Source organism: Phaethon aethereus (assembly GCF_964289735.1).
Source record: "Phaethon aethereus genome assembly, chromosome: 4".
In the NCBI taxonomy this organism is placed as follows: Eukaryota; Metazoa; Chordata; class Aves; order Phaethontiformes; family Phaethontidae; genus Phaethon; species Phaethon aethereus.
This window is the reverse complement of record NC_138578.1, coordinates 2,594,112-2,616,986: the sequence shown is the minus strand read 5'-3', so window position 1 is coordinate 2,616,986 and position 22,875 is coordinate 2,594,112. Positions and strand designations below refer to the sequence as shown.

Below are 22,875 nucleotides of genomic sequence, written 5' to 3'. Positions count from 1 at the left end.
TCTCAGGATAAAGCTGGTTTACTCATTTAAATGCACCACTCTATTTTAGTTTCAAATAAATATCTCCCTGGCAATGCCCAGCGCAGCCCTGGCCAGCTGGCCACTAGATGTTCCCCGTGCTCCTCTTCAAGCACCCAGGAGACAGAGCCGCGCTGCCAAAGGCTCTGCCAGGAGCTGTGGCTGGGAGGCAAAGCCCCTCGGTGGGAAATGAATATGCTACAGCATGATCTGTGCTGAAGGCCAGAGACGAACATAAGTTTTTTCTGCAACCATCTCCTCACTTTTTTTAATGCTCTGGTTTTTTTTTCCTCCCCTCTGCCAAGGCTCAGTCTCAGAAATGATGTTTAAATCCCAGTGGCTATAATAAGGAGAGTTTCCTGCTCCTGAAACCCTTCAGCCTTTCCAGGGAAAATCCTCCAAGGGCAGAATTTAAACTTGCCCGCCCTCACACTGCCCAAGGGCTTACCAGCAAGTACCTTTTGGGGCTGCTCAGGGTAGCTGAGGGGTATTGTCTTCCCTGGGCAGCTCTCCTCCCCGTACTTACCACACTGTGTGGCCTCACAGAAACAGCCCCAGCTCGCTGGAACCGCATCACTGCTTCCAATCTGCCTCAGCCAACGGTCCATGGCCAAAATCAGAGGTGCCTCATACCACCTCCTTTTAACAGCACTCAGGTTACTACTTTAGTCTTTTGGGGACTGATAAACCACTGCACTAACTTCTTACAGAAACAGACATGCACATACAGTTACGATAAAGCTGACCCCTGCAGAAAGCGATTGCCAAAACCAGGAAATCCCTTGCTGAACTTCTCACCCCTGGGAGTATCATCAGTGATGCACTACCGTTGGCTGCTCCTGCATCTGGATCCACAGAAAGCTGCATTAACATCCTGACAGTGGGCTCCCATCTTGGCGGAAAGGGGGATTTTTAAAGCAATTAATTTCATAGCTGTTAACAACCTCATGGAGCGCTTACAGGAGGAAAACACAGCTGCTTTATCTGGGTAACCAAACAGGAACCGAAGCCTTCCTAACTCTAATCTTAACCCCGGCTGTTTGTAAACCTGTCCAGCTGTATGGAGGCGACTGGCAACATTTTTCCACCAGATCTTTCATCCCCTTCCTTCACTCCTGTGCTCTAGATTTAGGCACTGATCTTGTAGACAGTACCGTCAAGACACATCCTTGGGCATGAGGCAGAGGCTCCCTGAAGCCAGCATAACACTGGAAACAAGGAGGACACAGGACCGGGGGACTAGTTTAGAGGCATGCTAGCTTGGGAGGCCGATTTCTAAACCCGTGGGAAAATGATACTAAATTAAAAAACCACACTGATTTACATCTCTACCTCCGCCATGCAGGACCACAGCTGTGTAGTGCTTACCTGGAGTGGTAGGACTGATGCCAAGGGGTGCCAAGCGTACCCTGAGATATTTGCATCATGCTGGGATCGGGATGGTTCTCCGCAAGTTTTGTTGAATGCCAGGAGTGAGGTCGGCCTGGAGGTTCACTCCGCCTGGGTAAAAGCAGAAGGATTTTACACATCAGCAACAGGCCAGCTCTTCCATGTGAATGTAAAGTAACACCAACAGCCACATTTAAAATTGCTCGTGCTCACTTCTGTTTCACTGCTGGGTTCTTGTCCCCTCCAAGCGGATCAAGCAGTAATCACGCACCGTTCCTGACGTTCACACAACATGCTCCCCCTCATATTTGCAAGGCAACAGGCATGGGCAGACAAGCGGGTTATCACTGAATGCGGGGGGTCTTCCCCTCTGCCTCCCAGCCAGAAGCCTTACCCCTTGGGGACGAGCCTAGGGGCCCATTCACAGGGATCAGTTTACAGGCTGGGCTGCCTGTGGATGATGCACCAAGCAGGGCGGCTGCATGTGATTCTTACGGATGCCGAAGGAGCGCTTTTCTCAAAAGGTTCCCTTAATTTTAAAGTGGCGGATGGCAAAGTCATCTAAAGAATCAAATACCATGAGGGGGTGGAAGCCTGCACAATACTTTTTTGATCTCTTCTCAGTGCTGATAAAAACGCAGGAAGAGACATTCAACCAAGTGCCAGCAATGTGCATCCTTCGTGTCCCCCAGGGCCTTGCAGGCGGCCAGCTGTCCCCCTGCAGCATGTGAGCCTGGGTGCGTCCCCAGGCACGGCACGGCACGGCATGGCTGGCCTTCGCTTGCTTCAGTCACCAGTGCTGAGGAAGGCCTCCATCAGGTCTTAGGAGGAAAAAACCCACCGACAACCTTATTTAAAGCACATAATGGTGCAATGGAAAGTCAAAGCAAGGGATTAGCAATCAAGTACCCTGAACATGCCGCACAGAGTCCCCTTTGGCCCAGCCTTTGGGCTTGTCCTTAATCCTCCCTCTGCTTTCCCTGAGGGATCTCTCCCCCTGCTCTAGCACTCATCTGCGCACTTTCTAACTGTTTCTGTGAGACTGAGGAGCAGCACTGGACCTGTGTACCACTGAAGTCCCGAATGTGGCAGCCTGCAGGACAACCTTGACTACCTATAAAGCATAAATGCAAGACCAGGATATGACATCTTTAAAGTCTTTGTCTCACTGAAAATTTCACAGTACAGCATGTCCTGAGTAAGTCAGTAAATAGATTAAAATTCCCTCTGCAGATGTAAACCGTACACCAAAAGAGGACTCTCCTAGTACTGCCTAAGACTGTGAAAAGAAACGATACAGGAAAAAGTACAAAGTAAAAAATGATTGTTAGGGTCAAGATTCTTTACTTAGCACAGGTTAACATTGGCACTGGCTAACGTTCTGCGACATGGAAAAGCACTGGCAGAACGTGAGAGGTAGAACCATTTCACCAGTAGTTTTTCCATACAGATTTCAGAAGCACAGGTCATTCTCTCATCATCAGCTAAAAGAAGAAAGAAAAAGGGACGTTCTTTTCCTTTTAACATTTGTTGTGACAGGATGGTCTTAAGGAAAGCTGAACTGGAGGTTTACAGAGAGCGAGCTGAACTGAGCACCGTTTTACCATTAACATGTGTCGGTGTGTTTAAAACAGAGCTCTTTTGTTAAGATCCTTGCCCAGAGAAATGAGGAAGCTGAACACTGCCGGATGGGAAGTTAACAAAACTCTTTACTAACAATAACCTGCATTCTTGCCTTTTCCATAGCAGAGATTTAAAGACTCTCTTTGTACACTCGAGTAGCACGAGCCCCCAGCATTACTGTTTGGCTTGGGAAAGCACACAGAATGACCACAAGCAAAGCATGTTAGCCCTTGATTTGATCAGTAAAAAGCTGCAAGGGACCTGCGTAGCCCATCTTTTGGGCCACAGGTATTTTAAACCCTTTTGGTCGATATCCTTGTAATAATACAACACGTAGACAGCGAAGCTGTGAATTTAAGTCAGAAGACATGCTGTACCAGCTCAGTGCAGGATAGCCTTGCATTGTTTCCACACCTACCTGATCCTGGAAATGTGGATTAAGGGTAACCGAACCTTAGCCGAGCTTAAGCCAAGAGAGGAAGCGCTGCGGTACACATGATCTCCAGCTCATGTTGCAGACTCACGCAGGTGATCTCCAAGGAGGTGGCAGGATGGAAGTATGGAGGGTGTCTGCGCGCACACATGCACCGAAAGGCGGAGAACAGGGAGCCTGATCCAGTCTCCACCGAATCAGCTGAAAGACTCTCCTTGAGACAGAGCTCTGAGGTAGTAAAAAAAAGGCACAGCCAGTGCTGCCAGTGCCTGTATGTGAGCATTCAGGGAACGCCAAGAAGTTCCTAGCTTCAGCCTTCTGTAACACCTGAAAATAGCACCTTGCTTTACCCTACTTCCTTAAGCTTAGTTTACAATCATTATTGCCTAATTAGGGAAAAGGACTGGAACTGGAGTGCAATACGACAGTGAGCACCACAGTGTCTAAAGAAGAACAGCTACCTCCCGTTACAGATGGAGGGGAGCTGAACATGGTTAATCTGCCAATTTTGCAACAGTTTTTGGTTACACTTGCTTTACTGCAGAGCACAACTTTCAGGAAGCAGTAAAAACCATTGCAAGATTAAACTCTTTTTGGCAAGTGGGGCAGAACTGTTTTTGTAAAGCCCACAATCTCAGGATCCTGATTCATCCCAGACAAACGGTCTGAGTGATAAAACTCGCAAATGCAGCAGCTAATTCCTGACATGAGTGAAAACAAATAAATCATTAGATCTTTAACTGGTATAAATTTGGTGTAACTCAGTTGCCTTCAACAAAAACAGGAGCAACAGCTGACACTTTGTTCCAGGAGGTTGTAGGACTTCAAAATGCAGAACTGTAACAGTAACAACCACAACAACAAAACGACCTCATCCCTTATCCTTTCTACTAGTTCCTCAAGAGTTGAACCTGTACCGTACTTGTGAAAGCATCTGGACAATCTTATTACTAAAAAATTCCCCACTTCAGGTAACGAAGAAAGTAATCCCTCTGTTGTATAATGCCAAGGCTGGAAAAGAGACTCCCGGTTCCTCACGGACACCTCCAGTGATCAGATAACGTGGGCATCCAGGTCAGGTTGGCATCACGACAAATGCCTCAGAGCAAAGATATTCGGAGAAGTCACTGGACCTTGATGCAATGCTGGCATCTGAACAGGCTCCACAGCAACTGTAACACTGATTACATACCAGATACTGCCAAATTCACACCGTAAACTGGAAAACCAAAGGGAAAAGAACAGTCTTTAATCTTGTCCAGCTGCTGTTATCTGGATGCTCCTTGTTGCTATACTAGTCACAGCATTTTCAGACAGAAACGTGACCGGCACATTAGCAGTCTCCTCTAACGCAGCCTGGCAAAGACTTGATGCAGTCTGGGCTGCAAGGACCATACTGACATTTCTGAGGCCCTTTACCATGAATAGGTCTGTAGAGCTGCGCATGTTCTCTCTGTAGTCTCTGTAGATTGTTTTTATGCTCTGTATGCAAAACAGTAATGGAACTTTGTAAAGATACCTTGGCACTAACTCTAGAAATGAATCAGCATCTAAAGAACAGCCATCTGAAGCTTTCTTCACGGTATAACTGAAAGGTTCATTTATCTTTTTTCCAAGGTTACAGACTAAAACCGTACAGAAAAATGTATTCATTCTAATTTCCGTTCTTTACATACTGTTCCTCACCGATGCCAAAGCACATGCAACAACCTGAGTGCTTTGCAACTCAAATGTACCCTGGTCCAGGGTCCTCCAAGAGCGCAGAGATACTTCTGTGTAAAAAAGCCCATCTTCAACCAAAGCAAACAAGCTAGCTCCTTCAAATTGCCATTTTCATTTTTTCTACATTTGCTCAGAAAAATTTCCCTTTTCCTAAACCTCCAAGTGGAGCAGTTTTGGGCTAAAAAAAAAAAAAAAAGGGAAGAAAAAAGAAAAAGATGTTCAAATAACCCCTTCAGACTCCCCTGCTCCAGGTTTCTGACAGCAGCCTCCAGGTCGCCAGCAGCCAGCGGCACACTTTGGCTGAGGCAAATAGCAATACTGATTGCTGCTGCTGTGACAATAAGAACTGCAGGTGGATGACTGTCATTACACCCAATTTATGGGACCGTTTTCTACCTTGGGATAAGAAGCAGGCAGGAAGCAGTTCCCTCCCCTCACATACCATATCCTGGTGTTTCATGGAGCAGGATCCTGGGGCACATCATGGGACGTACTTGCTGTGTAGGTTAGACACAGCGTGAGAGTATCAAAGCTGAAGCTAGAAGAGAAGGATTTCACAAAAAAAGCACCTTCTCTTAGGAAACACAGGCTGAATTTTATCCTTGCAAACAATAACAGGATGTAAATCAGCCTTTTAGAAAGCTAATGAGTGAAAGCCAGGGAGGGGATGTTGTGGCTGATCAATTAGCAACTCAGAGTCATCAATGCCCCAATAAACTGATCTGTTTCTACTGCAACACACCCCCAGAGCTTGCAAGGAGTTAAGTTTTCGTCAGTCTCACGTCTGTCAAACACATCATCTAAGATGGCTGAACAGAGACCATTTGTCAACAATGCTTCTGCCACTGACCTTGTGCTCATTTTTCCTCTGTCCCAGCAAGCTTCAAAATCCTCCTCAGTAGAGAGGGGGAATGCTGAAGATAAAGGCAGCAAAACCTTTCAAGAAAAGCATTTCTCCCCAGGGAGCAGAATCCACCTGCAGATCCAGGCAGGGGCAGTGGTCACCGGGACATGTTCTCCATGACCTGCAGGGATCGTTTTGACGAGCTGCTGGTTTTAATGTGCCCAAGAAAGATGGGAAGACATAGAGAAGAGACCTAGGGACAAAGAGGGTCACTCTGTGCCATCGCAGACAACCGCAATCCCTGTGGATGTGCTTTCCCCCAGCAGCCGTGTGGCCCAGGTGGCTGTGTGGGAGGTTGGCTGGAGCTGGAAGGGATAGCCATGGCCTGCCCCGTGCATCTGGGGAGGTGGGAGGGGACAGGGGCTCTGCAGCAGAGACCCTCCTCCTGTAGAAGAGAAGAAAGATTTGTATGCAAGTGCAATGCTTGTGCCTCTCGGAGCCGATCCCAGGCACTGAGTCACACGAGAGAAAGCCAAGAAGGCAGCTTCCCATCCTTACCGCATCATCCTCACAGTGGTTAAGATCTCAAACTAGTAATATTTCTTACCTAACAAAAAGTATGTGGCACAGGTAGTATGTCCCGAGCTGTACACCGCTGCACGGTGCAGTAGGCTCTTTCTATACAAAGAGATCCTGATCATAGCAATTCATGTGTACCCTCCGAGGGCAACTGTGCACCTGCATCAACAGAAAGCATAAACAACGATCTGAATTTTAACCGCTGTGGACCTGTCTCCAAGATGGCCACATCTAAAAGGAACGCTAGCGTAACAAGGATACGGTCTACAGACATCCTAATGCGCTGCTGCAGTCCCTGTGCCTAGCTATTAAGCAGGAGATGAAGGAAAAACTAAAGCACTCAGAAGCCTATTAGGATTTCGAAAGAGCGAGGCCACAATCTACTCAAAGCAACGTCGCTCTTAATTAAGGTCCAGTCATGGTTCTAAAAATAAGCATAACAGACGAGGCCAATTAGAAAGAAGTTGGACCATAACGGTGTCAGCTTGATGTGTCTTTCACTGAATCTGTCTTTTTAGGCTCGCAGACCCCTTCTGGTAAATTCTGGGGCAGGAGAGATCTGGAATGAGCTCTGTCCCTTCACAATTTTGACTAAAAAGGAAGGAGAACTTGTTGGAAAAACCTGAAGTATATGAAATGATATTTCATGTCATGGATCTTGGGCTAGAGTATCTCCCCACCTATAAAGGAAAGGGAGAGATGCACCCCCCAACCCCTCTTTATGCTCAGATTAAAACTTTCCCTAGGTAAAAAACACACTGAAAAACCCCTCACTTCAGCACATGTACATGAAATGCGTCAATATTCTCATACCAGGACACAACCTTCTTTTCCACAATCTGTTAATCGCTGCAATTTCTAGAGGACAACTCCCCACCCAGGGAATCACTCCGGAGTATCTCACAGTTTTTAGCAGTCTCGGTCTTAAAGCAAAATAAAGAAAAAACCCTGAGAAAAATACCCCAGCTGAACTTGGGGCTCTACCCCAGACCAGTCTAGCCTCATTTCTCTCTCTGTCCCTTTTCCCAGTAGCATAGGCAGATGTTGTGCCCACATGTTGGTTCCAGTTGATGTGTCAGATGCTATTTGTTTTTTCCCTTTGACAAGCATCAGTTGGGATGTCTGGGTTGCATCAGACCAGGTCCTGATTGCCACGTCAGAACGAGCTCCCTGAAGTCTCTCTGGGGCGAGGAAGCAGAGAATCAGAAGGTGCTGCTGAGATTTCCTACCACTACTACCGTCAACTCTTCGGGAAAAACTCCCCACCATACCACTGGAAAGAAAAGCCCTGTGTGAAAGCAAAGATGACAACCATGTATGTGGATGCACATACAGATTTTTTTCTACCATTCTTCTTAACTCCACATGCAGGAAACAGCCTGTCTCTCTTCCCCCTCTTCTCTCCCTGGCACCAAAAGCAGCCAGGGAAAAAGGGTGCAGAAAGATTATTTTGTGGAAGGGAATGACCAAGGGCACAGTAATGTTCATCATGCTGCCTCTGGTGAGGGACAAGGCGGGACGGCTGAGGATACTTGAAAGCATCAAATTTGCAGCAAAATTTGCCAGAGTTTGCAGGAGACCAAAGACAGCTTTTCTTGAAAGAAACGCCCTCCACCCCAGGCTGCAGAGGACATGCCGGGATCGCTCGGAGGTGATGGCAGCTGTGAGCAACGGTCGCTCCTTAGTTGAACTCAGGAACAGTCAAACATTGTAATTAATGATTATTGGTCTTGCATGTCACACCTCTGTGTTATCACATTTCTTTGGTAACCCCCAGGCTTGTCTTATCCAAGAGAGGGGTATTTATCCGTTTTCCAGAAAAGGAAACAAACGCCTCAAGAGGTAAAGTGACTTACACAAAATCACCCAACGGGCCTACCGCAGAGTGCAGTGCTAAGAACTGCTCCTTCATTAGCTCTTCGCCCAAGCATATGACTGACGGGCAATAATTAGATGGAGGACTTTGCCCTACACAAAGAAAAGGTCCCACTGACATTCCCTGACACTAACCAGACAACAGGCTTGAATAAGAACAGTAGGGCCTTGGTTATTAGCGTGAGAGGTGATGTATATAAGCTTCGTTCTTGTTGATTACTGCATTCAAGGACTTTGTCCTACTGGGATCTTCCGACATTACCAAGCGACACAGTAAGTATGATGTAAATTACAAAATAAAGAGTATTTCAGATCTCTGTTTTGAACAAGTACTTGCCGCCAGGATAGTCCATCTGCACCATCCACACAGGACTGCAGCTTAGACATGTGGAAGCCAAGACTGCCGCCTTCCTGCCTGGTGCTTAGAGCACGTGTAGGCTAGAATGAGGAGCTGGTGAGCACTGGATTAAAGACCCTCTGCAACTTTCCTCTTCTTGCTACAATTTTACTCTGTTTCCTTTGGTGGAAAAAGAGGAAGAAAGAAGGACACAGAAAAGAGACAGCTGACTGACTTAGTTACAGTCTTTGAGAACGACCCTATTATTTCCTGTCTTCTCCAGGCATTCATATCATCTCTCAAAGCACGGGCAGAGAATCTCAGCAGCCAGACCCTACGGTGGCTGCTCCTGCCTGTGGCCTTGCAGAAGTCACAGAGCTGCGTTGATTTATCCGTATTGATGAATTGGCCCAACAGGCTTAATTCAAATAATTTTTCCTCATTCTTCTCCAGTCAGTAAATTAGTTAAAAAGACAGAAAAACAAGCATAGCTTAGATTCTTTCGCACCCTGATATCAAACACACAGCAACTTGCAACAGGAGAGACTTAGAAACAATGGAAGGAATGTGTTTTCCTAGTCTCGTTCAGTGCTTAGGAGGAACTTGGTGGCTGGCAGCAGAAATGCTGCCCTGTGAGCCCGATTATCCAAACGTCACGGCAGGTAACCAAGGGGATTTTCAGGGCAAGCGTTTCAGACAGCAGTTGGGTTCTCCTCTGAGTTACAGGGCTACAAACCACAGGCGACGCTAATAAACTCAACACTCCAGTGCTAATGTAGAAATGATAAATGGGAGAGAAGAAGAAGGTCCTTTAGGTGCGTGCGCCGAATGTATGTACGTATATACGTACATTTATGTGGGGGTGTGTGTGGGGATGTGTTCACAATCAGACTGCTTGCTGAGGTACTGCAAGGAAAAAAAAGAGGCAAAGGGTACCAAGGGGAGTTTAAACTTTTAGCTAGTCAGATGAACTCGTGATTTATGCCTAGCTGGGAATTCACCTCCCCACTGTTCCTGCAGCGGGTGGGTGGGATAGGTGGCCGCCCTCGAGTACCTCACTGGGACTTGCGCAGTGGCGTGAGTGAAACAGTACATCTGCAGTGATCTAACACAATTCAAGCCACAGAATGGATATAACGAACCTGTCCTCTCCCTCAGGGAACCTTTTAATCGCTTTAGTAATAAACACTTTTTTGGTGAAAGACACCCCTGCATCTGGATTTCTAGACCTAATTCTTCCCTCCTTCTCATCTCAGATTCCCTTTACTGATGGGTAGAGCTGTAGTAACGTGACTGCACTGCCTGGCAATACCACCCGGGCCTTGTTTATTTTGGGCAGCAGAGGAAACGAGGCAAGCTTCAGTGAGCAATCGTTGAGTGTACACTCAGGAGGGTGACCTGCAGACTGGTGCTGTGCTGCTCCTTTCCATAGTTGCTCAACTGCAACACCTGAGAAACCAGTCCTGAGCTCTGGATTTCCCCTTTGACTAAGGACGTTCATTCGTCACCCCAAATTTCAGAAACTGATGGGGACTGCTGACAGCCCGTCGCCTTCATCGCCTAGGGCGAGTCTGCAGAAAGTAAACAAGCCGGGGAATTGCACCAGTGCTACGGCCAAAGCAAAGGCCGCTGAGTCTGAAATACCCTCCCACACTCAAGTTCTTACACATTAAAGGAACTTCCTGTTTGTAACCAAAGCTTCAGCCTCAGTTAAACTGAGATATGCAGACACAGCCTCCGACACTGCCGGAAAAGTAAAGCAAAACATTGGCTCTGCATCCGAAGACAAATTAATCCAAGTGAAACGCTAAACTTTGGAGCTTCTGCAAAAGATCTGCTACTAGATGGACAGGCAAGCGGGATGTACAGAGGGCATATGCTGAGTAACTCACTGCTATAGGAAGGTGGTGGATGTATGGGAACTCCTTTCCCAAATGCGCTGTGGGTCACATACCTGAGGGACTGCAGAGTCCCACAGCTCAGTCAGAGAGAAGTCTCTCCCTGATAAAACTAGCTTGAGTAGAGATTTCAACCTCTAAAATCTGGTCTATCTGAGAGAGAGATATAATTTATGGTGCAAATCCTCATCTGGAGGAAAGCAGTACAAATTTAGTGAGGTTACACACATCAACGCTGGTGGAAGAGCTGATCCCTTTCTCCTCCTTTTGCATCCACCCAGGCTGTACAGGGTCAGCATCTGAACCATTTGCAGTGGCTAAAAGCTGGAGCAACTCCACTAAGGTCAGCGAGTTTGCTCCAGAAGTGCATCCTTGCTGATGAGATCAGAACGTGACTTCACATGTCGCATTTCCTTCTCAGCTGCTCGCTAACAGGCGCTGGGCCGCATTTCCTCCAGCTATAGGAAATCAGTGTAGTTTCTTGGCTTCAAATAACTCAAGGTCTGGCCTGAGTGCAATGTTGCCAACAGAAGTCACTGCTTTGACTTCATGGTGCAAATCTCAGAAGACTGAGACACAAAAATCTATGAGGTCATCCAGATTACCCTCTGACTGATCTAAGAGGCTCTTTTGACGCCAGCAAAATCCTTGCCTGAGTAAATGCTGTAGGATTTGGTCGTAAACTGCTGGGACAAAGAAAGGAAATCAGGCTCTGCCACAACACTGGCCGATCCAGAGCAGTTCAGGACACTGACTTCTGAAGACATTTAATCATTTAAAAATGCAGCTAGGCACTCAGCAGGGTTGTCATGAATGCCAAACTCCCAATGAAACTCACAGACTCAGAAGCAGCTAGGTGATTCTGGAAGGCCACGCACCTAAAGCTGGGAACCCACAGCAGGCTTACACCACCTCTCTGGAGCTATTTTGGTCCTTTACCACCACTGACAAAAGTTTTTGTGGAGAAAGGACACCTCTTCCAGGACTCCTTCTCGGTGAGTCACCCTCAGGCATACTGGCAGCCAAAGCAGTAACTATTTTACGCTCAGCCCTACATAGGCATTACTGACATCCAGCAACATTGACGCTTGACTCAAAGCCCAAAAGGTGAATTAATTTCCCTGGCACTGTGCTGAGGGTCAGGAAGCCTTGGGAAAACATGGGTGTGAGGTTAAGAAACTGTCCTGGACCTCTTCCACCACCTAATACTGCAGATGCTGGGGATTCACGCTGCTCCACTCCAGCATTCCTGCTGCCCTCACTCCCGCAAGAGGGGAATGGAGTTTGCCAGCCGCTCTCCAAGAACAGCGGCCACAAAACACACACAGCAGACAGGAAGAGACACATGCATTCTCACCTGGTCTTCAGCCGTAGCTTAACTCCTCCCGACCATGTGGTTTTGCTGGGCTGAAAGTCAGTGGTCACGCAGTCCGGACTGAGTGTGTTGGGAGACAGGCCGGTGCATCCCTTTGCTGCATGTGTGTCCCTGTCAAAAGAAACCAAGACCATGTAAACATCGACACACAAAAACCTTAGCCCTTGTATCCTACATTTAATAAGCATTTTAGGAAAGAAGGCAACACACAGACACAGGGGGTAAGGCAGAGGCATCAGTCTAGTTTTTAAAAAGTCCAAAGACAATGTCACAGAAAGCCATGTGTATCCCTTTTCTTCGTTGCCCTGGCAAGCTATGAGAGTGAGATTTTGCTCTTCTTTATACCTAGGCAGTGCTCAGTCCCTGCGAGTGCCCCTCACAACTGTTTTGGAGGAGCTGCACAAGACCGCAGCACTGCTTCTCGACACACAGCAGTGAGATCAGCTGCAGCATCCACGGCACAAAAGTCATTATCCTACATCTGCATTTTGGGACTCTAAATCCGTAAGTGTGGAGTTCAGGGGTTCCACTGTGGGATCTGCCCCTTCCACGTGTAACCACCTTACGAGACCTCAGGGAACGCTGTGAACACACAAGAGAAAAGCTAAGAGAAAGGTCCCCACAGTGAGAGCAAGAAAGAGAAGCCTATCCCCCCCCTCTACTGGTATTTCCACAAAGTTAGCAAACAAATATTTACCCCGCTTCATCACACGCATGCAGAAGTCACGCAAATATCGAGTAACCATCACTTCAGCTCCGTCCTTCCCCCAGGCACAGGAGAGCCTGAAACGATCCAGTATTCCCACTTGCTCCCACTTTTAGCACTGAAACGTGGGAGAGATTTGAAATATCTGCTTGCTCAAGGAACCCCCACGCCGAATAAAAGCGCGTCTGAAAGGACCCCCTCCGTGCCTCCCTCGGCCCGCAGCAGGCCCTGGCCCGAGGTACGCTGTAATTGCCTCTTGTGTGCTTAGGAGGCTGCAGGCTGAGCGCGTATGCCGGCATCTGGGGCTTTGGATAGCTGAGATGGCTTGGATGCCATTCCGGTGAGAGGCCAGCCGTCTTTGTGTCCGGCTCGGGCCTCCCCCACGCTCCCTCCCCAAGCCCCCACGTGCCAGGCAGGAATGTTAAGCCTCACATTGCGGATGAGATATACCAGGGAAGCGCAGCAGCACTTTCACCCAGATTAGGGAAAGCGACCGGTCCAGAACAGCCTTTTTGCTCGCCCTGCTTATCTTCATCCAAATTTTACCCCAAATCCTGCCTTAGCTGCCTTTTCTTTCTGTGTGTCAAATCCTGTTCTGCTTTGTCTCTGCCACCCCTCTCCTCTGAGATGATGTCAAGCCTGTCATCAAACCAGAAAGATCCCCCGTGCTGCTCCTGTACCAGCTGTGCTGTATACCAGGAGCACAACCTCCTTCACTGCAGCCCTGTGAAGTGCCAATACCGTTAACTGCTCCAATTCTCTTTGCTTACCAAGTTTACCATGAAAAATTACTTTATTTTTAGATGGAGATTTTTACAGGAGATTTCACTGCAGGATAGAGAAAGGACAGAAAGCCTGCTACAGATGAGGATTTAAAAAATTATACATAAACAATTTATATGTACAAATGGGTATACAGTTTTGTAAAGAAAATATATTTACATCTGCAGTGTTTAGAGGACCAAGCCCTCTGTTTAAGGCTTTGTATGGAAACACCGGAGAGATGGTCCCAGCCACAGAGAAAACTGCACTTCTGTCCCTACAACACTGCCCCAAGAGATTTCTGTGACAAGGGGCCCCACAAAGCCCCTGGGAGCGTTTAAGCACAGCTCAAATTCATGGCGAGGCTGCTGCGTATCATGCTGAAGCTTAATGAGGTGTCTTGCTGACAGCGTTGTGGCAGGATCCCATTAGAGGGGAAAGGATCTCAGCAGAGGCACTTGTCTTAACTCAGGGGCAAACCCTGACCCCCCCACTCAGGCCACACTTCCCACACAGGGAACTACCATCCCTTGCACCTCCCTGGCTTGCTAGCAGAGCCAGGAAGAGAAGATAAGGTTTACCTGAAGATGCTTCACCGGTAGTATCATGTTGGGGTGACTCTACCTTGGTTTAAAGGGGAGAACAGGCACTTGGCTGTGACTATACCTCATTGATTCGGGGTGACCCTTGCATGCATCAGAACTGGTGGGTCACTGCTGGGGGCTGGCCTAGCAGCCTTTATTTGCAGAAGCACCGATGCCTGTGGCTCCTGCTGATTTTGAGGGGCAATGCAGGTGCTGAGCCCTTTTGGAAAAGGCATCTGGATGTCCCAAAGTGCTGCCAATTGCCACAGACTGCTGTTTCAACCTGCTTGAAAGCGGACACTTGACACAGAGAAAAAGATCTTTGCCGTGTTCATAGGAGATGCCTCAGGTCAGCAATGATCTTCCCTAACACACCACCGGCAGTGCTCGGTTGTAACTTCCCTATTCGTTGCCCAAATAGCAGACTTTGGCTCTCCCAGGCTACACAATGGCTGTACTCCTGCGGTGAGTAAAGCTGCTCATGTCTTCTCTCCGGTCAGCTATCTCCAGAGTAGCCAGTAACAATATTGAGGACTGGGAAATTGCCCCTGTGCCAAATACATTAAAAAGAGTAATCAGCAGCCTAAGAAACTGATATAAAGGAGTAAGTGCCTACAGCTTCCCAGTTACCACAGCCTAGTGATCTTTCAGCACTTTGGCTCCTCTTTTTTTTTTTTTAAAAAAAACCAGCTTTTGAAACACGTGAAGAAAGCAAGAGACAACCCAGACTTTAAACTCTGCTGTGAGCGGAGCTTTCTGACTTCCAAGCGTTCCCATATGGATCCACACAGATCCGACCCTCACACTTGGCAGCTACAAGCAGCGGGAGGGTAAGCAGCTTGGGTGTTCCCCCTGGCGCAGTGAGAAACCCGTGCTTGCCAGCATGCATAACTTTGGGGTTTACCTCATAGAGACAAAGAAACGTTAATTAGTGTCTGCATGGGCTCTGGGGTTGTTGTTCGGGGGTAAGAAGGAAATGCAACGGAGTTTTTCCCGAGCCTCTTAAAAAACTATAATTACTGAGCTCTGTGTGGAACAGCAGGCTCAATAAGACATTGAAAACTAATCAGCCAGTCTATAAATAACACCATTAATCAAGCCCGGTGGGGAACACAAGAGATGAGGATCCTTCCACCAGTGAAGCACACACACATCGGGGACGGAGCACGGCAGCTCTTCAGCAGCAGCCACCGCCGGGTGCTTTGCCAGAGAGGACGATACCCATGCAGGGATGCCTCCAGCGAGAGCGCAGCTGGCTGAGCAGGGGAAATACCTGAGGCCAGCATCAGGGCTGCAGCTGCAGAGATGGAGACCTCCCCCAAACAGGGCCCACAAACCCAGCACCTTTCCTCCCCTTGCACTCAGTCCAGCGACCTGACTGCTTATCCCAGAATATTTTCTAAGACATTTCTAAATAGTTTTCTAAGGCAGCTCCGCCTAATGATCAGGACCGTGCTAATCTCTATACAGATACTTCTTCACCCGTAACATGGAAACAGCCACCCTAGTGCAAAGACGGTGAAGGCCTACCTTGGGTCTTGACTGTTGCCACTCACGCCTTCTCCTTAGAGCGACCGTTCTCCTAAAGCTCGAGCTGCCCCAGGATGGCCCGGCGCGACGGCTCTCTGCAACAGCACCCAGCCTCCTGGGATGCTCTTTAAGGTCGGGGCTGCATTTTAGTTCGACATGTTGCAAAGTGCCTCACAATTGCATAGCTAAAAAGTATCCCTGGCAAGGAGTGGCCTGCAGTTGTTCTTTTTGTTATCATGTTGGTTCTAAAGCTAGCAAGTGGGAGACAGGAAACCTAGAACAGTCTATTTAAAACCCTTTACCTCCCACCTGAGGCTGGCAGCTGCCTCTGAAATCTTTCCTTTTCTGCAAAGTTTGTGTTTAATTATGAATTGTTATTTGTACTGCTATATTTATACTGGAGTATTGCTGCTTCCATGGTGCCTTTGGTATTTAATGCCACACATGTTAATGAGTAGCTTTACAAAGACATTCTGCTCAGCTTGTCCCTCATCTAAAAATACGGCCTGTTAGGATTTTTTTCTTGATGCTTGCTCGACAAACAGTGAAAGAATACAGTACTACAGATTTAAGCCTTTTTCTAAGAAAAGCCTGTTCCTCAGCAGTTTCATTACCCCACAGCTTGGTTGCCTCTGCCTTGTGCAGAGAGCATCAGCCGCCAGAAGAAAGAGGCAGCACCTCCTGACCCACGCAGCAGTATCTCCTCTGCACATCCAGCATTGCCTTTTCCGAAGCAGACATCTGCGAAACGTTTCCCTGTTTTTTACCACCCTCTTCAGAGCTCTTCAAGAAAGCATGGGTGGCCTTATTTTATATTAATCGACTCCTTACAAGACTGGTTTCCCTGTTGCAGCCATCCGATGTCTCACGTCCTTCCCAAGCCGCCACAATCCCTGCAGAACTCATTAGCTGTTCTAGGGAGATCCTTTGCTTCTGACCATAGATGACTCTGACCTCCTCTGGCCGCCTTATCTGCCTCGCGCGCTGACCTCCCGTTACCTGCATACTTGAAACGTTTCATACCATTTATCTTAACCTTTTGGGCTCTTGGCTCTTCTTTCTCACTTTCTTCGGTCTTCCTTATCCTTATTTAGAACCTTCACATTCCAATACAGATACGTTTCCTAAATCAAGCCTAGACAGTATGTGGGGGGCTGTGCCTCTGCCCAGCAAATTCCTCAACAACTATGTCTGAACCGGCTGACCGATTTCAGCCAGGGTCTGCGGAGATATTATTCTCAATGAATTAAACTCCACGTTTCATAAAAATGCTTCCCTGAGTAATGGAAGTAGCATAAATCATTGCTCTCATTGAGGAAATGCAGTGGTGTGAGCTGGCTACAGTTCCGAAAGAGGAGAGAGACTTTACACAGGGAAGCTGTAAAAAAACAAACTTCTGAACTTTTGTCTGCTCATAGCATTTGTTTTCCAGCACGTCAGCCTCACACTTCTGTCTGCACTACCATCCTGAACTCTGCTTTTCTGCTTAGCTCTCTGTAGTTCCAGGTATGAGTCTAGATACGGCCGAGATCAACCATAAACAGCACCTGGAACTATGTTTAAAAATTGTTGAAGGTTTTTTGGGGTTTTTTTTCAAAACGGGTATTTTGCTAATGGTTCCACCTCTTGGAGTCATGAGTACTATTTTAAGCTAAGGCCAGGTTTGCTGCCACAGTAATAGAAGACCTAGGTCCCAGAGGATCAAACCCCCAAATGTTAATAGGTTTAGTAATTTTTCATGTCTTATTACTTCTAAGCCGAGTGTTATTCCTAGAAGAGAGGATGGAGCTTAAATTCTAATTTTTTAAAAAAAATTCAGGATCGACAGGAGTGTTTATAGCCACTATCAGAATTAAAAGCTTTCCTAGAAAAGTAACTGCTCACATGCTGACGCTTCTGAAATTGAAATTAAAGCAAAGAACTCCTCTTCCAAGTTCTACAGAGGTTTGTAGTTAGTTCCTGATATTTTTTTCCTGTGTTTTAAATCAGAACAGAAGAGGCAACCCTCCTCCACTACAGAAACAGCCAACAGCAGAGCAGAGACACAAAAATAACGGGAAACAGCAACAAAGCAGAACTTGGCTCCGACAACCCTGCGAGGAGGGAGATGAAGGAGTTAAGGCCGCTGTTTTATCCTCACAGCACCCTGCGTTACGCAATGTCACAGCGCGTCCTGAGATCCCCAGCTCAGCCGAGTGACATAAGGAGAGTTCGGCAGCTTCACCTCTGGCTATCCTCATCCTGCAGGCTACAGGCAAGCTCTCAGCAGCTGATGAGCTGGAATTACGTCTCCTTGTGAATGAAAAACCTGCCTCCACGACAGTCCCCCATCTCTTGGCAAACGGCAAGCCCTCCTGCCTCCTCCACGCTGTTAAGGACAGGGCTCCCCTGGGCAGGGCTGCAGAAGGGGAGAGAGACCACGCTCATCCCAGGCACCGACCTCGCACTCGCCAGTGGGCATGCTGCTTTGCAGTTCCTCCCGCTCCGCCCTAAGTGAAAAGACTGGATTGCTTACGTATTTCTTATTTTGTTACCTCCTGTGGCTGGCCCAGAAATAGCCCATAATCCACATATCTGTCACGCTCACAGAATCTCCTTTAGCTGAAGTGGAAGCACCCTGTGTGTCAGAGCACAAAGGCCCAGGTCCTCTCCTGGACAGAGCACACGTGGGTCTTAGCTGGTAGCAGCAACATCTGCACAGGTTTGTTAGTCTGTGCTCACGGGTCCCCCGAGCCAGACAAAGAACCAGGACCAGCTGGATGATTGTTTAATCCGAAAAACTGTTGTAAATTGAACAGAAACTTCTCCTTGGAGGGCACGCAGTTTGGACTAAAGCTTTTGCTGGGAAAAGTCTCTCAGTTCCCGGGTAAAAACTCTAGCCTGCCACTTACGACACTCACCTGAGTTGGGAAAAAGCCATGTTCAAGTCCCCAATCTAATGAGGCAGATAAGGTCATGGGCACCTCAAAACACAGCAGGTTCCCCCTGTGAAAACCCCTGGAAGGACTTTTTCATCCTAACGCAGAGGAAGACAGGTTTTGAAATCTCCGTAAGGCTCACTGAGCACACGAATCTTGGGACCAAATTAGGTATTCTTCCCAGAGGTCTGCAGCAAGATCCAAGTCTCAAGTAGAAACAATAATTATCCACATCTTGGATTCAGATGGATCAGTAAAGCTCAGGGGGAAAAAGACACACAACCCAAAACCATTCACAGTGCTGTGGGCTGCTGCTTCTAAGAAACAGGACTATTTAATACAAATTTTTTTGTACGCCTCACAGGCACATCCATGCTGATATCTGCTAAGGCAGGATTACTAGAGCTGATCTTCGTGCCATAAGCCAATCATCAAAAGGGAAAAGAAGACATTTTCCAGGAACAGTGCAGAGGCGGCTTGTGCTTTTCTAAATGCACAGGTCATTGCTTGAAGGCAAATTAAAGGGCCAAGAAATCACAGAGCTGTCTTGGGATGGCAAAGTTTAAACAGATACATCTCACAATCAAGTATCCATCACTTCCAGTCTAATGGCTCTTACATGGTCATGCCGGGCACGTGGTATTTCAGGGCAAAGAAACACAGAGGACGAGAAGTCACTTGGAATTAATCCACAGTCACAGCTTTCCTTCTAGGAGGGCTCTTCACTTATGCAACTCCAACTTAAACAACTTCAATGAGCAGTGACCTTCAGGTCCACCGAGAAAAAATCTGGAGAAAGGAGACCGCGTTTTGACTGCGCAGTACTGTCTAGTCCTATTTGTCCAGTGTTTTTCTGGCTTTCCTTTTTCTCTGTGAGTGGATGGGTTTTATTTGACCTGACCTCAATCCCACAATCTGGCTGCGCTGTGTTTGCACAGACCCACACAAACACACAAACAAGCTGCTTCAGCGCTGTACCTGTTTGCAAGCGGAGATCTGAAAGGAGTATTCGCATTCATTTGGGTTCCTCACTTCATTTGGTATTGGCCAAGGGATCTTTGAGAAAATGAACTCCCTCTTTGTCTGTGAGAGAGACCTAATCCTCGTTTTGCCCTGGAGGATTACTGGGTACTTAGAAAGGCACTCACATGCACATTTTTGGTTTGTGCCAGCTGCATTTGGGTCCACAATATGTAGCGTTCACTTTGGTCTTTAGGTTTAACAATAGGCATTCCAACAGGCATTCCACCGCACCCAGACTTCGACCCCAGAGACTGCCACCCTTTAAAAGACACCCTAGATCGGTGCTTTCTGAGTTGTGGGCCTTCCTCTGCTTTGCATGAGTAGTTCGCCCTCAGACAGTGCATGTGAATTCAGCGTGCAGGCAGGCAGCTGGGCACGCAGCCCTGAAGACCAGAGTCTTTTCTTGTGCTGCCGAGCCGGCGGTCGGAGTGCATGGTTCCCTGCATGGCCCTGCCAAAAAGACCCGGACCCTGGCTGGAAGGAACAACCTGCAGGGCTGAGAAATTAGCTTTTATCCCTAGTCAATTCCTGGCTTTTTGTGATAGAAGTTTACGGTTATACTCAATTATAGCTCACTGTTTGTGTCACAGTACCACCCAGAGAGCCTGCCTTTTCAGGAGCTGGAGCCCACCATTCCTGGGTTGTACACACAGATATATAATAAAAGGTCATTGCTTGTATTACAGGAATAATAATTCCCATAGTAATTCCAAACACCCAGTGCCGCAGCACCAACCCCAAAGCATAGCTGGGCTTTTACCACTGTGGTTGTGCGCAAAGCTGGATTTGTCACTGGCCGTGATTTTTCTTTATCCTTCAAGCTGCATGGGTGAAGTGTGCTCTGTGCAACTCTGGCCCAAATCATTCTACGATCGTGGCTTAATTCTGTAAAACAGTAATTCGGGATGTAGTTCAACGGAAGTAAAGGACTCTCATCTTCAGCTGGTGTAAATGAATACCGACTTGAGCAGCACTCTCCCTGCTCAGGGGAGATCTCACCATCTCAGGAGGTGATGAGGTTTGAGAGGTTACAACTGTCTTGGTCTGTCAAATGGTAACACCACAAAAAAGTGGAGTGCAACTCGCCCTGCATCCCGACTCTACTTCTAAGACAAATGCTTTCCTGCACCTTGTACTCAGAGAGTTTTAACCCCCTTAGAAAACAGGTCCACCTACTTAATGTGTTGAAACAAAAGTAAAAATACAGAGAAATGACATTTTCATTCTATTCTACCACAGGACTAGGAGGACTATATATATACTTGCTCTTAACCATTACTGAAAATCTCTTGAGTTTTTTCAGAGACATCAAGTCATACCGGTCTTTGGGGATGCTGTGGGATTTGCTTGGGGAACCAGAGCGTCACCCCTCTTCACAGGCTGTTCCAGATCAGGAGGCCATTAGGAACAATCTTTCAGACCTGGCCATAAAAGATTGGGATCAACTCTCTCTCAGGTGCAGAAGTGCTCAGCTCTGTTACTCACAGGTGCCCGAAATGAAGACGACGTGCTGCAGAGCTCACGCAGGCAGAAGGACCATTAACACATCTGTCCCTTTAAGGACCATGACTACAACATACAAGTAAAGAAATAACTTTGTATTTACAGGTTTTAGGGTATCCCAGCGCTGAATCATGCTGATCAAAAGTCATTCTGTATAAATTACAGCACTTAACTTCTCATACGTAACACAAAACAAAGCACAAGCTGGCTCTAAAGGACAAGGGTAAATGAAAAAAAATAATTGCAGGTCCTACAAAGAAAGGCAGTCATAAGAAGGAAGCAAAAGTCAAACTCATACAGAATAAGGACCAGTTTCCATCTTAGGATTAGAGAATTCAAATGATTCCATGGGAAAAGACTCCAAGCCCTCCATGCTGAAGAAACAATTATGTTCATGGAGAGAGATTCAAAGAGCAGAAGATACTTTCCCAGAATTACTCTTTTCACACTCACCCTTCGGAACAGTGATATTTTCTAGATACAAAAGGGCCGTCCTAGGGAGGGGTCTGAATGTCAGGCAAGACATGTCCCACCGGGGACCAGGCCACAGGGTACAGACCTGAGACCTGAAAGGCAAGACTAGCCCTCACGGGAACTTTTTCCAACAGCACGTAGGAGCTGAGGCCAGACTCGATCTGCTGGTGCAGTGGTTTGCGTGAACACTTCCTAATATGTTAAAGGCAAAACAAACTAGGTCAGTTCAGACCAACAATTTAAATGGTTTAAAGCTAAAGATTAAGGGAGTGCTTACACGAACTGCTCCAGTGGCAGATGGATGAGATCTCTGGCACTGATGAGCAAGTGAGGGCATTAATCTCTTCCGCCAGCACAGCTGTATCTCTCTTCCTGGCTTGCATATGCATTGCACTTTAAGGAACACGTCCTGAAATTTTACCCTAGCAGCTCTCCTCTGAAAATATGGATGTTACTGAAGTGCTGGAACAGTACCTCAGCTGTTTTTTGAAAAACTGGTCTCAGCGGTTGGTACCGAGCGAGTGACAATCTGAGCATCTATTCAGAGCGGGCAGAAGAAAGCCTCATATTCACATTTGTCATAGCCACGGTGGACATTCAGCACCAAGAATTGACTAAAGTCTGCAGCCTAGTTGTGGCTCTGCTCTCTAACCTGATTATTTTGTAGTGTTTGCTGGTATGTCATATTTTAATTGCAGTAACTTGAGGGGTGGAGTGCATTTTACAGGCCTAAATCACCTTCACAGTGTAGCAATGCCTAATCCCCAGAATATAAGCCACGTTTTATGAGCTGCTTTTCCATCCCACTCACCCACCTCTTCCTGGACAAATTCCTGAATCCCTTAATCAACACAGCATTTTACTTCCTCAGGACTTGAGCAGGATATTTGCTCACATGAGAAATGAGTAGAGATTGACTAAGGAGATAAGGATTTGGCCAGCTGCTTTACAAAAAAAAAAAAAACCATCTCTGCAGCACCTGCAGCATCATTTTGCACAGAGTCCAGAGACCCATAGCTCTCAGGGACTGTAGTATAGAAAAGCAAAGAGAAAAACACAGTTACTGCAGAACCCAGCTATGCCTGGGTTAGTTGTCCATCCATTCCTATAACTCCTCTGGACCATGTTGACTGGACAGGTCCAGTGGAAAACCAGCGTACTGGTCCAGGGAGGGCACAAAAATAGCCTGGCAACAGCAGAAAGACTCGAGCTTTTCAGGTACATACAGAGTCCACAGAGCGTGGTATAAGCACAGAGCAAACAAAAGCCCACTGAATGCAGC

The 22,875-nt window shown here is 47.2% G+C and overlaps 1 protein-coding gene across 1 annotated transcript in view; it reads right to left on the bottom strand.

Moving 5' to 3' along the window:
- Positions 1-22,875, bottom strand: part of SHROOM3 (shroom family member 3) — a gene marked incomplete at both ends in the record, with an annotated part of 152,941 nt that overhangs the window by 20,048 nt on the left and 110,018 nt on the right. Inside the window, 2 exons of the mRNA XM_081999572.1 lie at positions 1,387-1,518; positions 12,076-12,204. Of these exons, the coding sequence (XP_081855698.1) occupies positions 1,387-1,518; positions 12,076-12,204 (261 nt within the window). The remainder of the gene's footprint in view (positions 1-1,386; positions 1,519-12,075; positions 12,205-22,875) is intronic.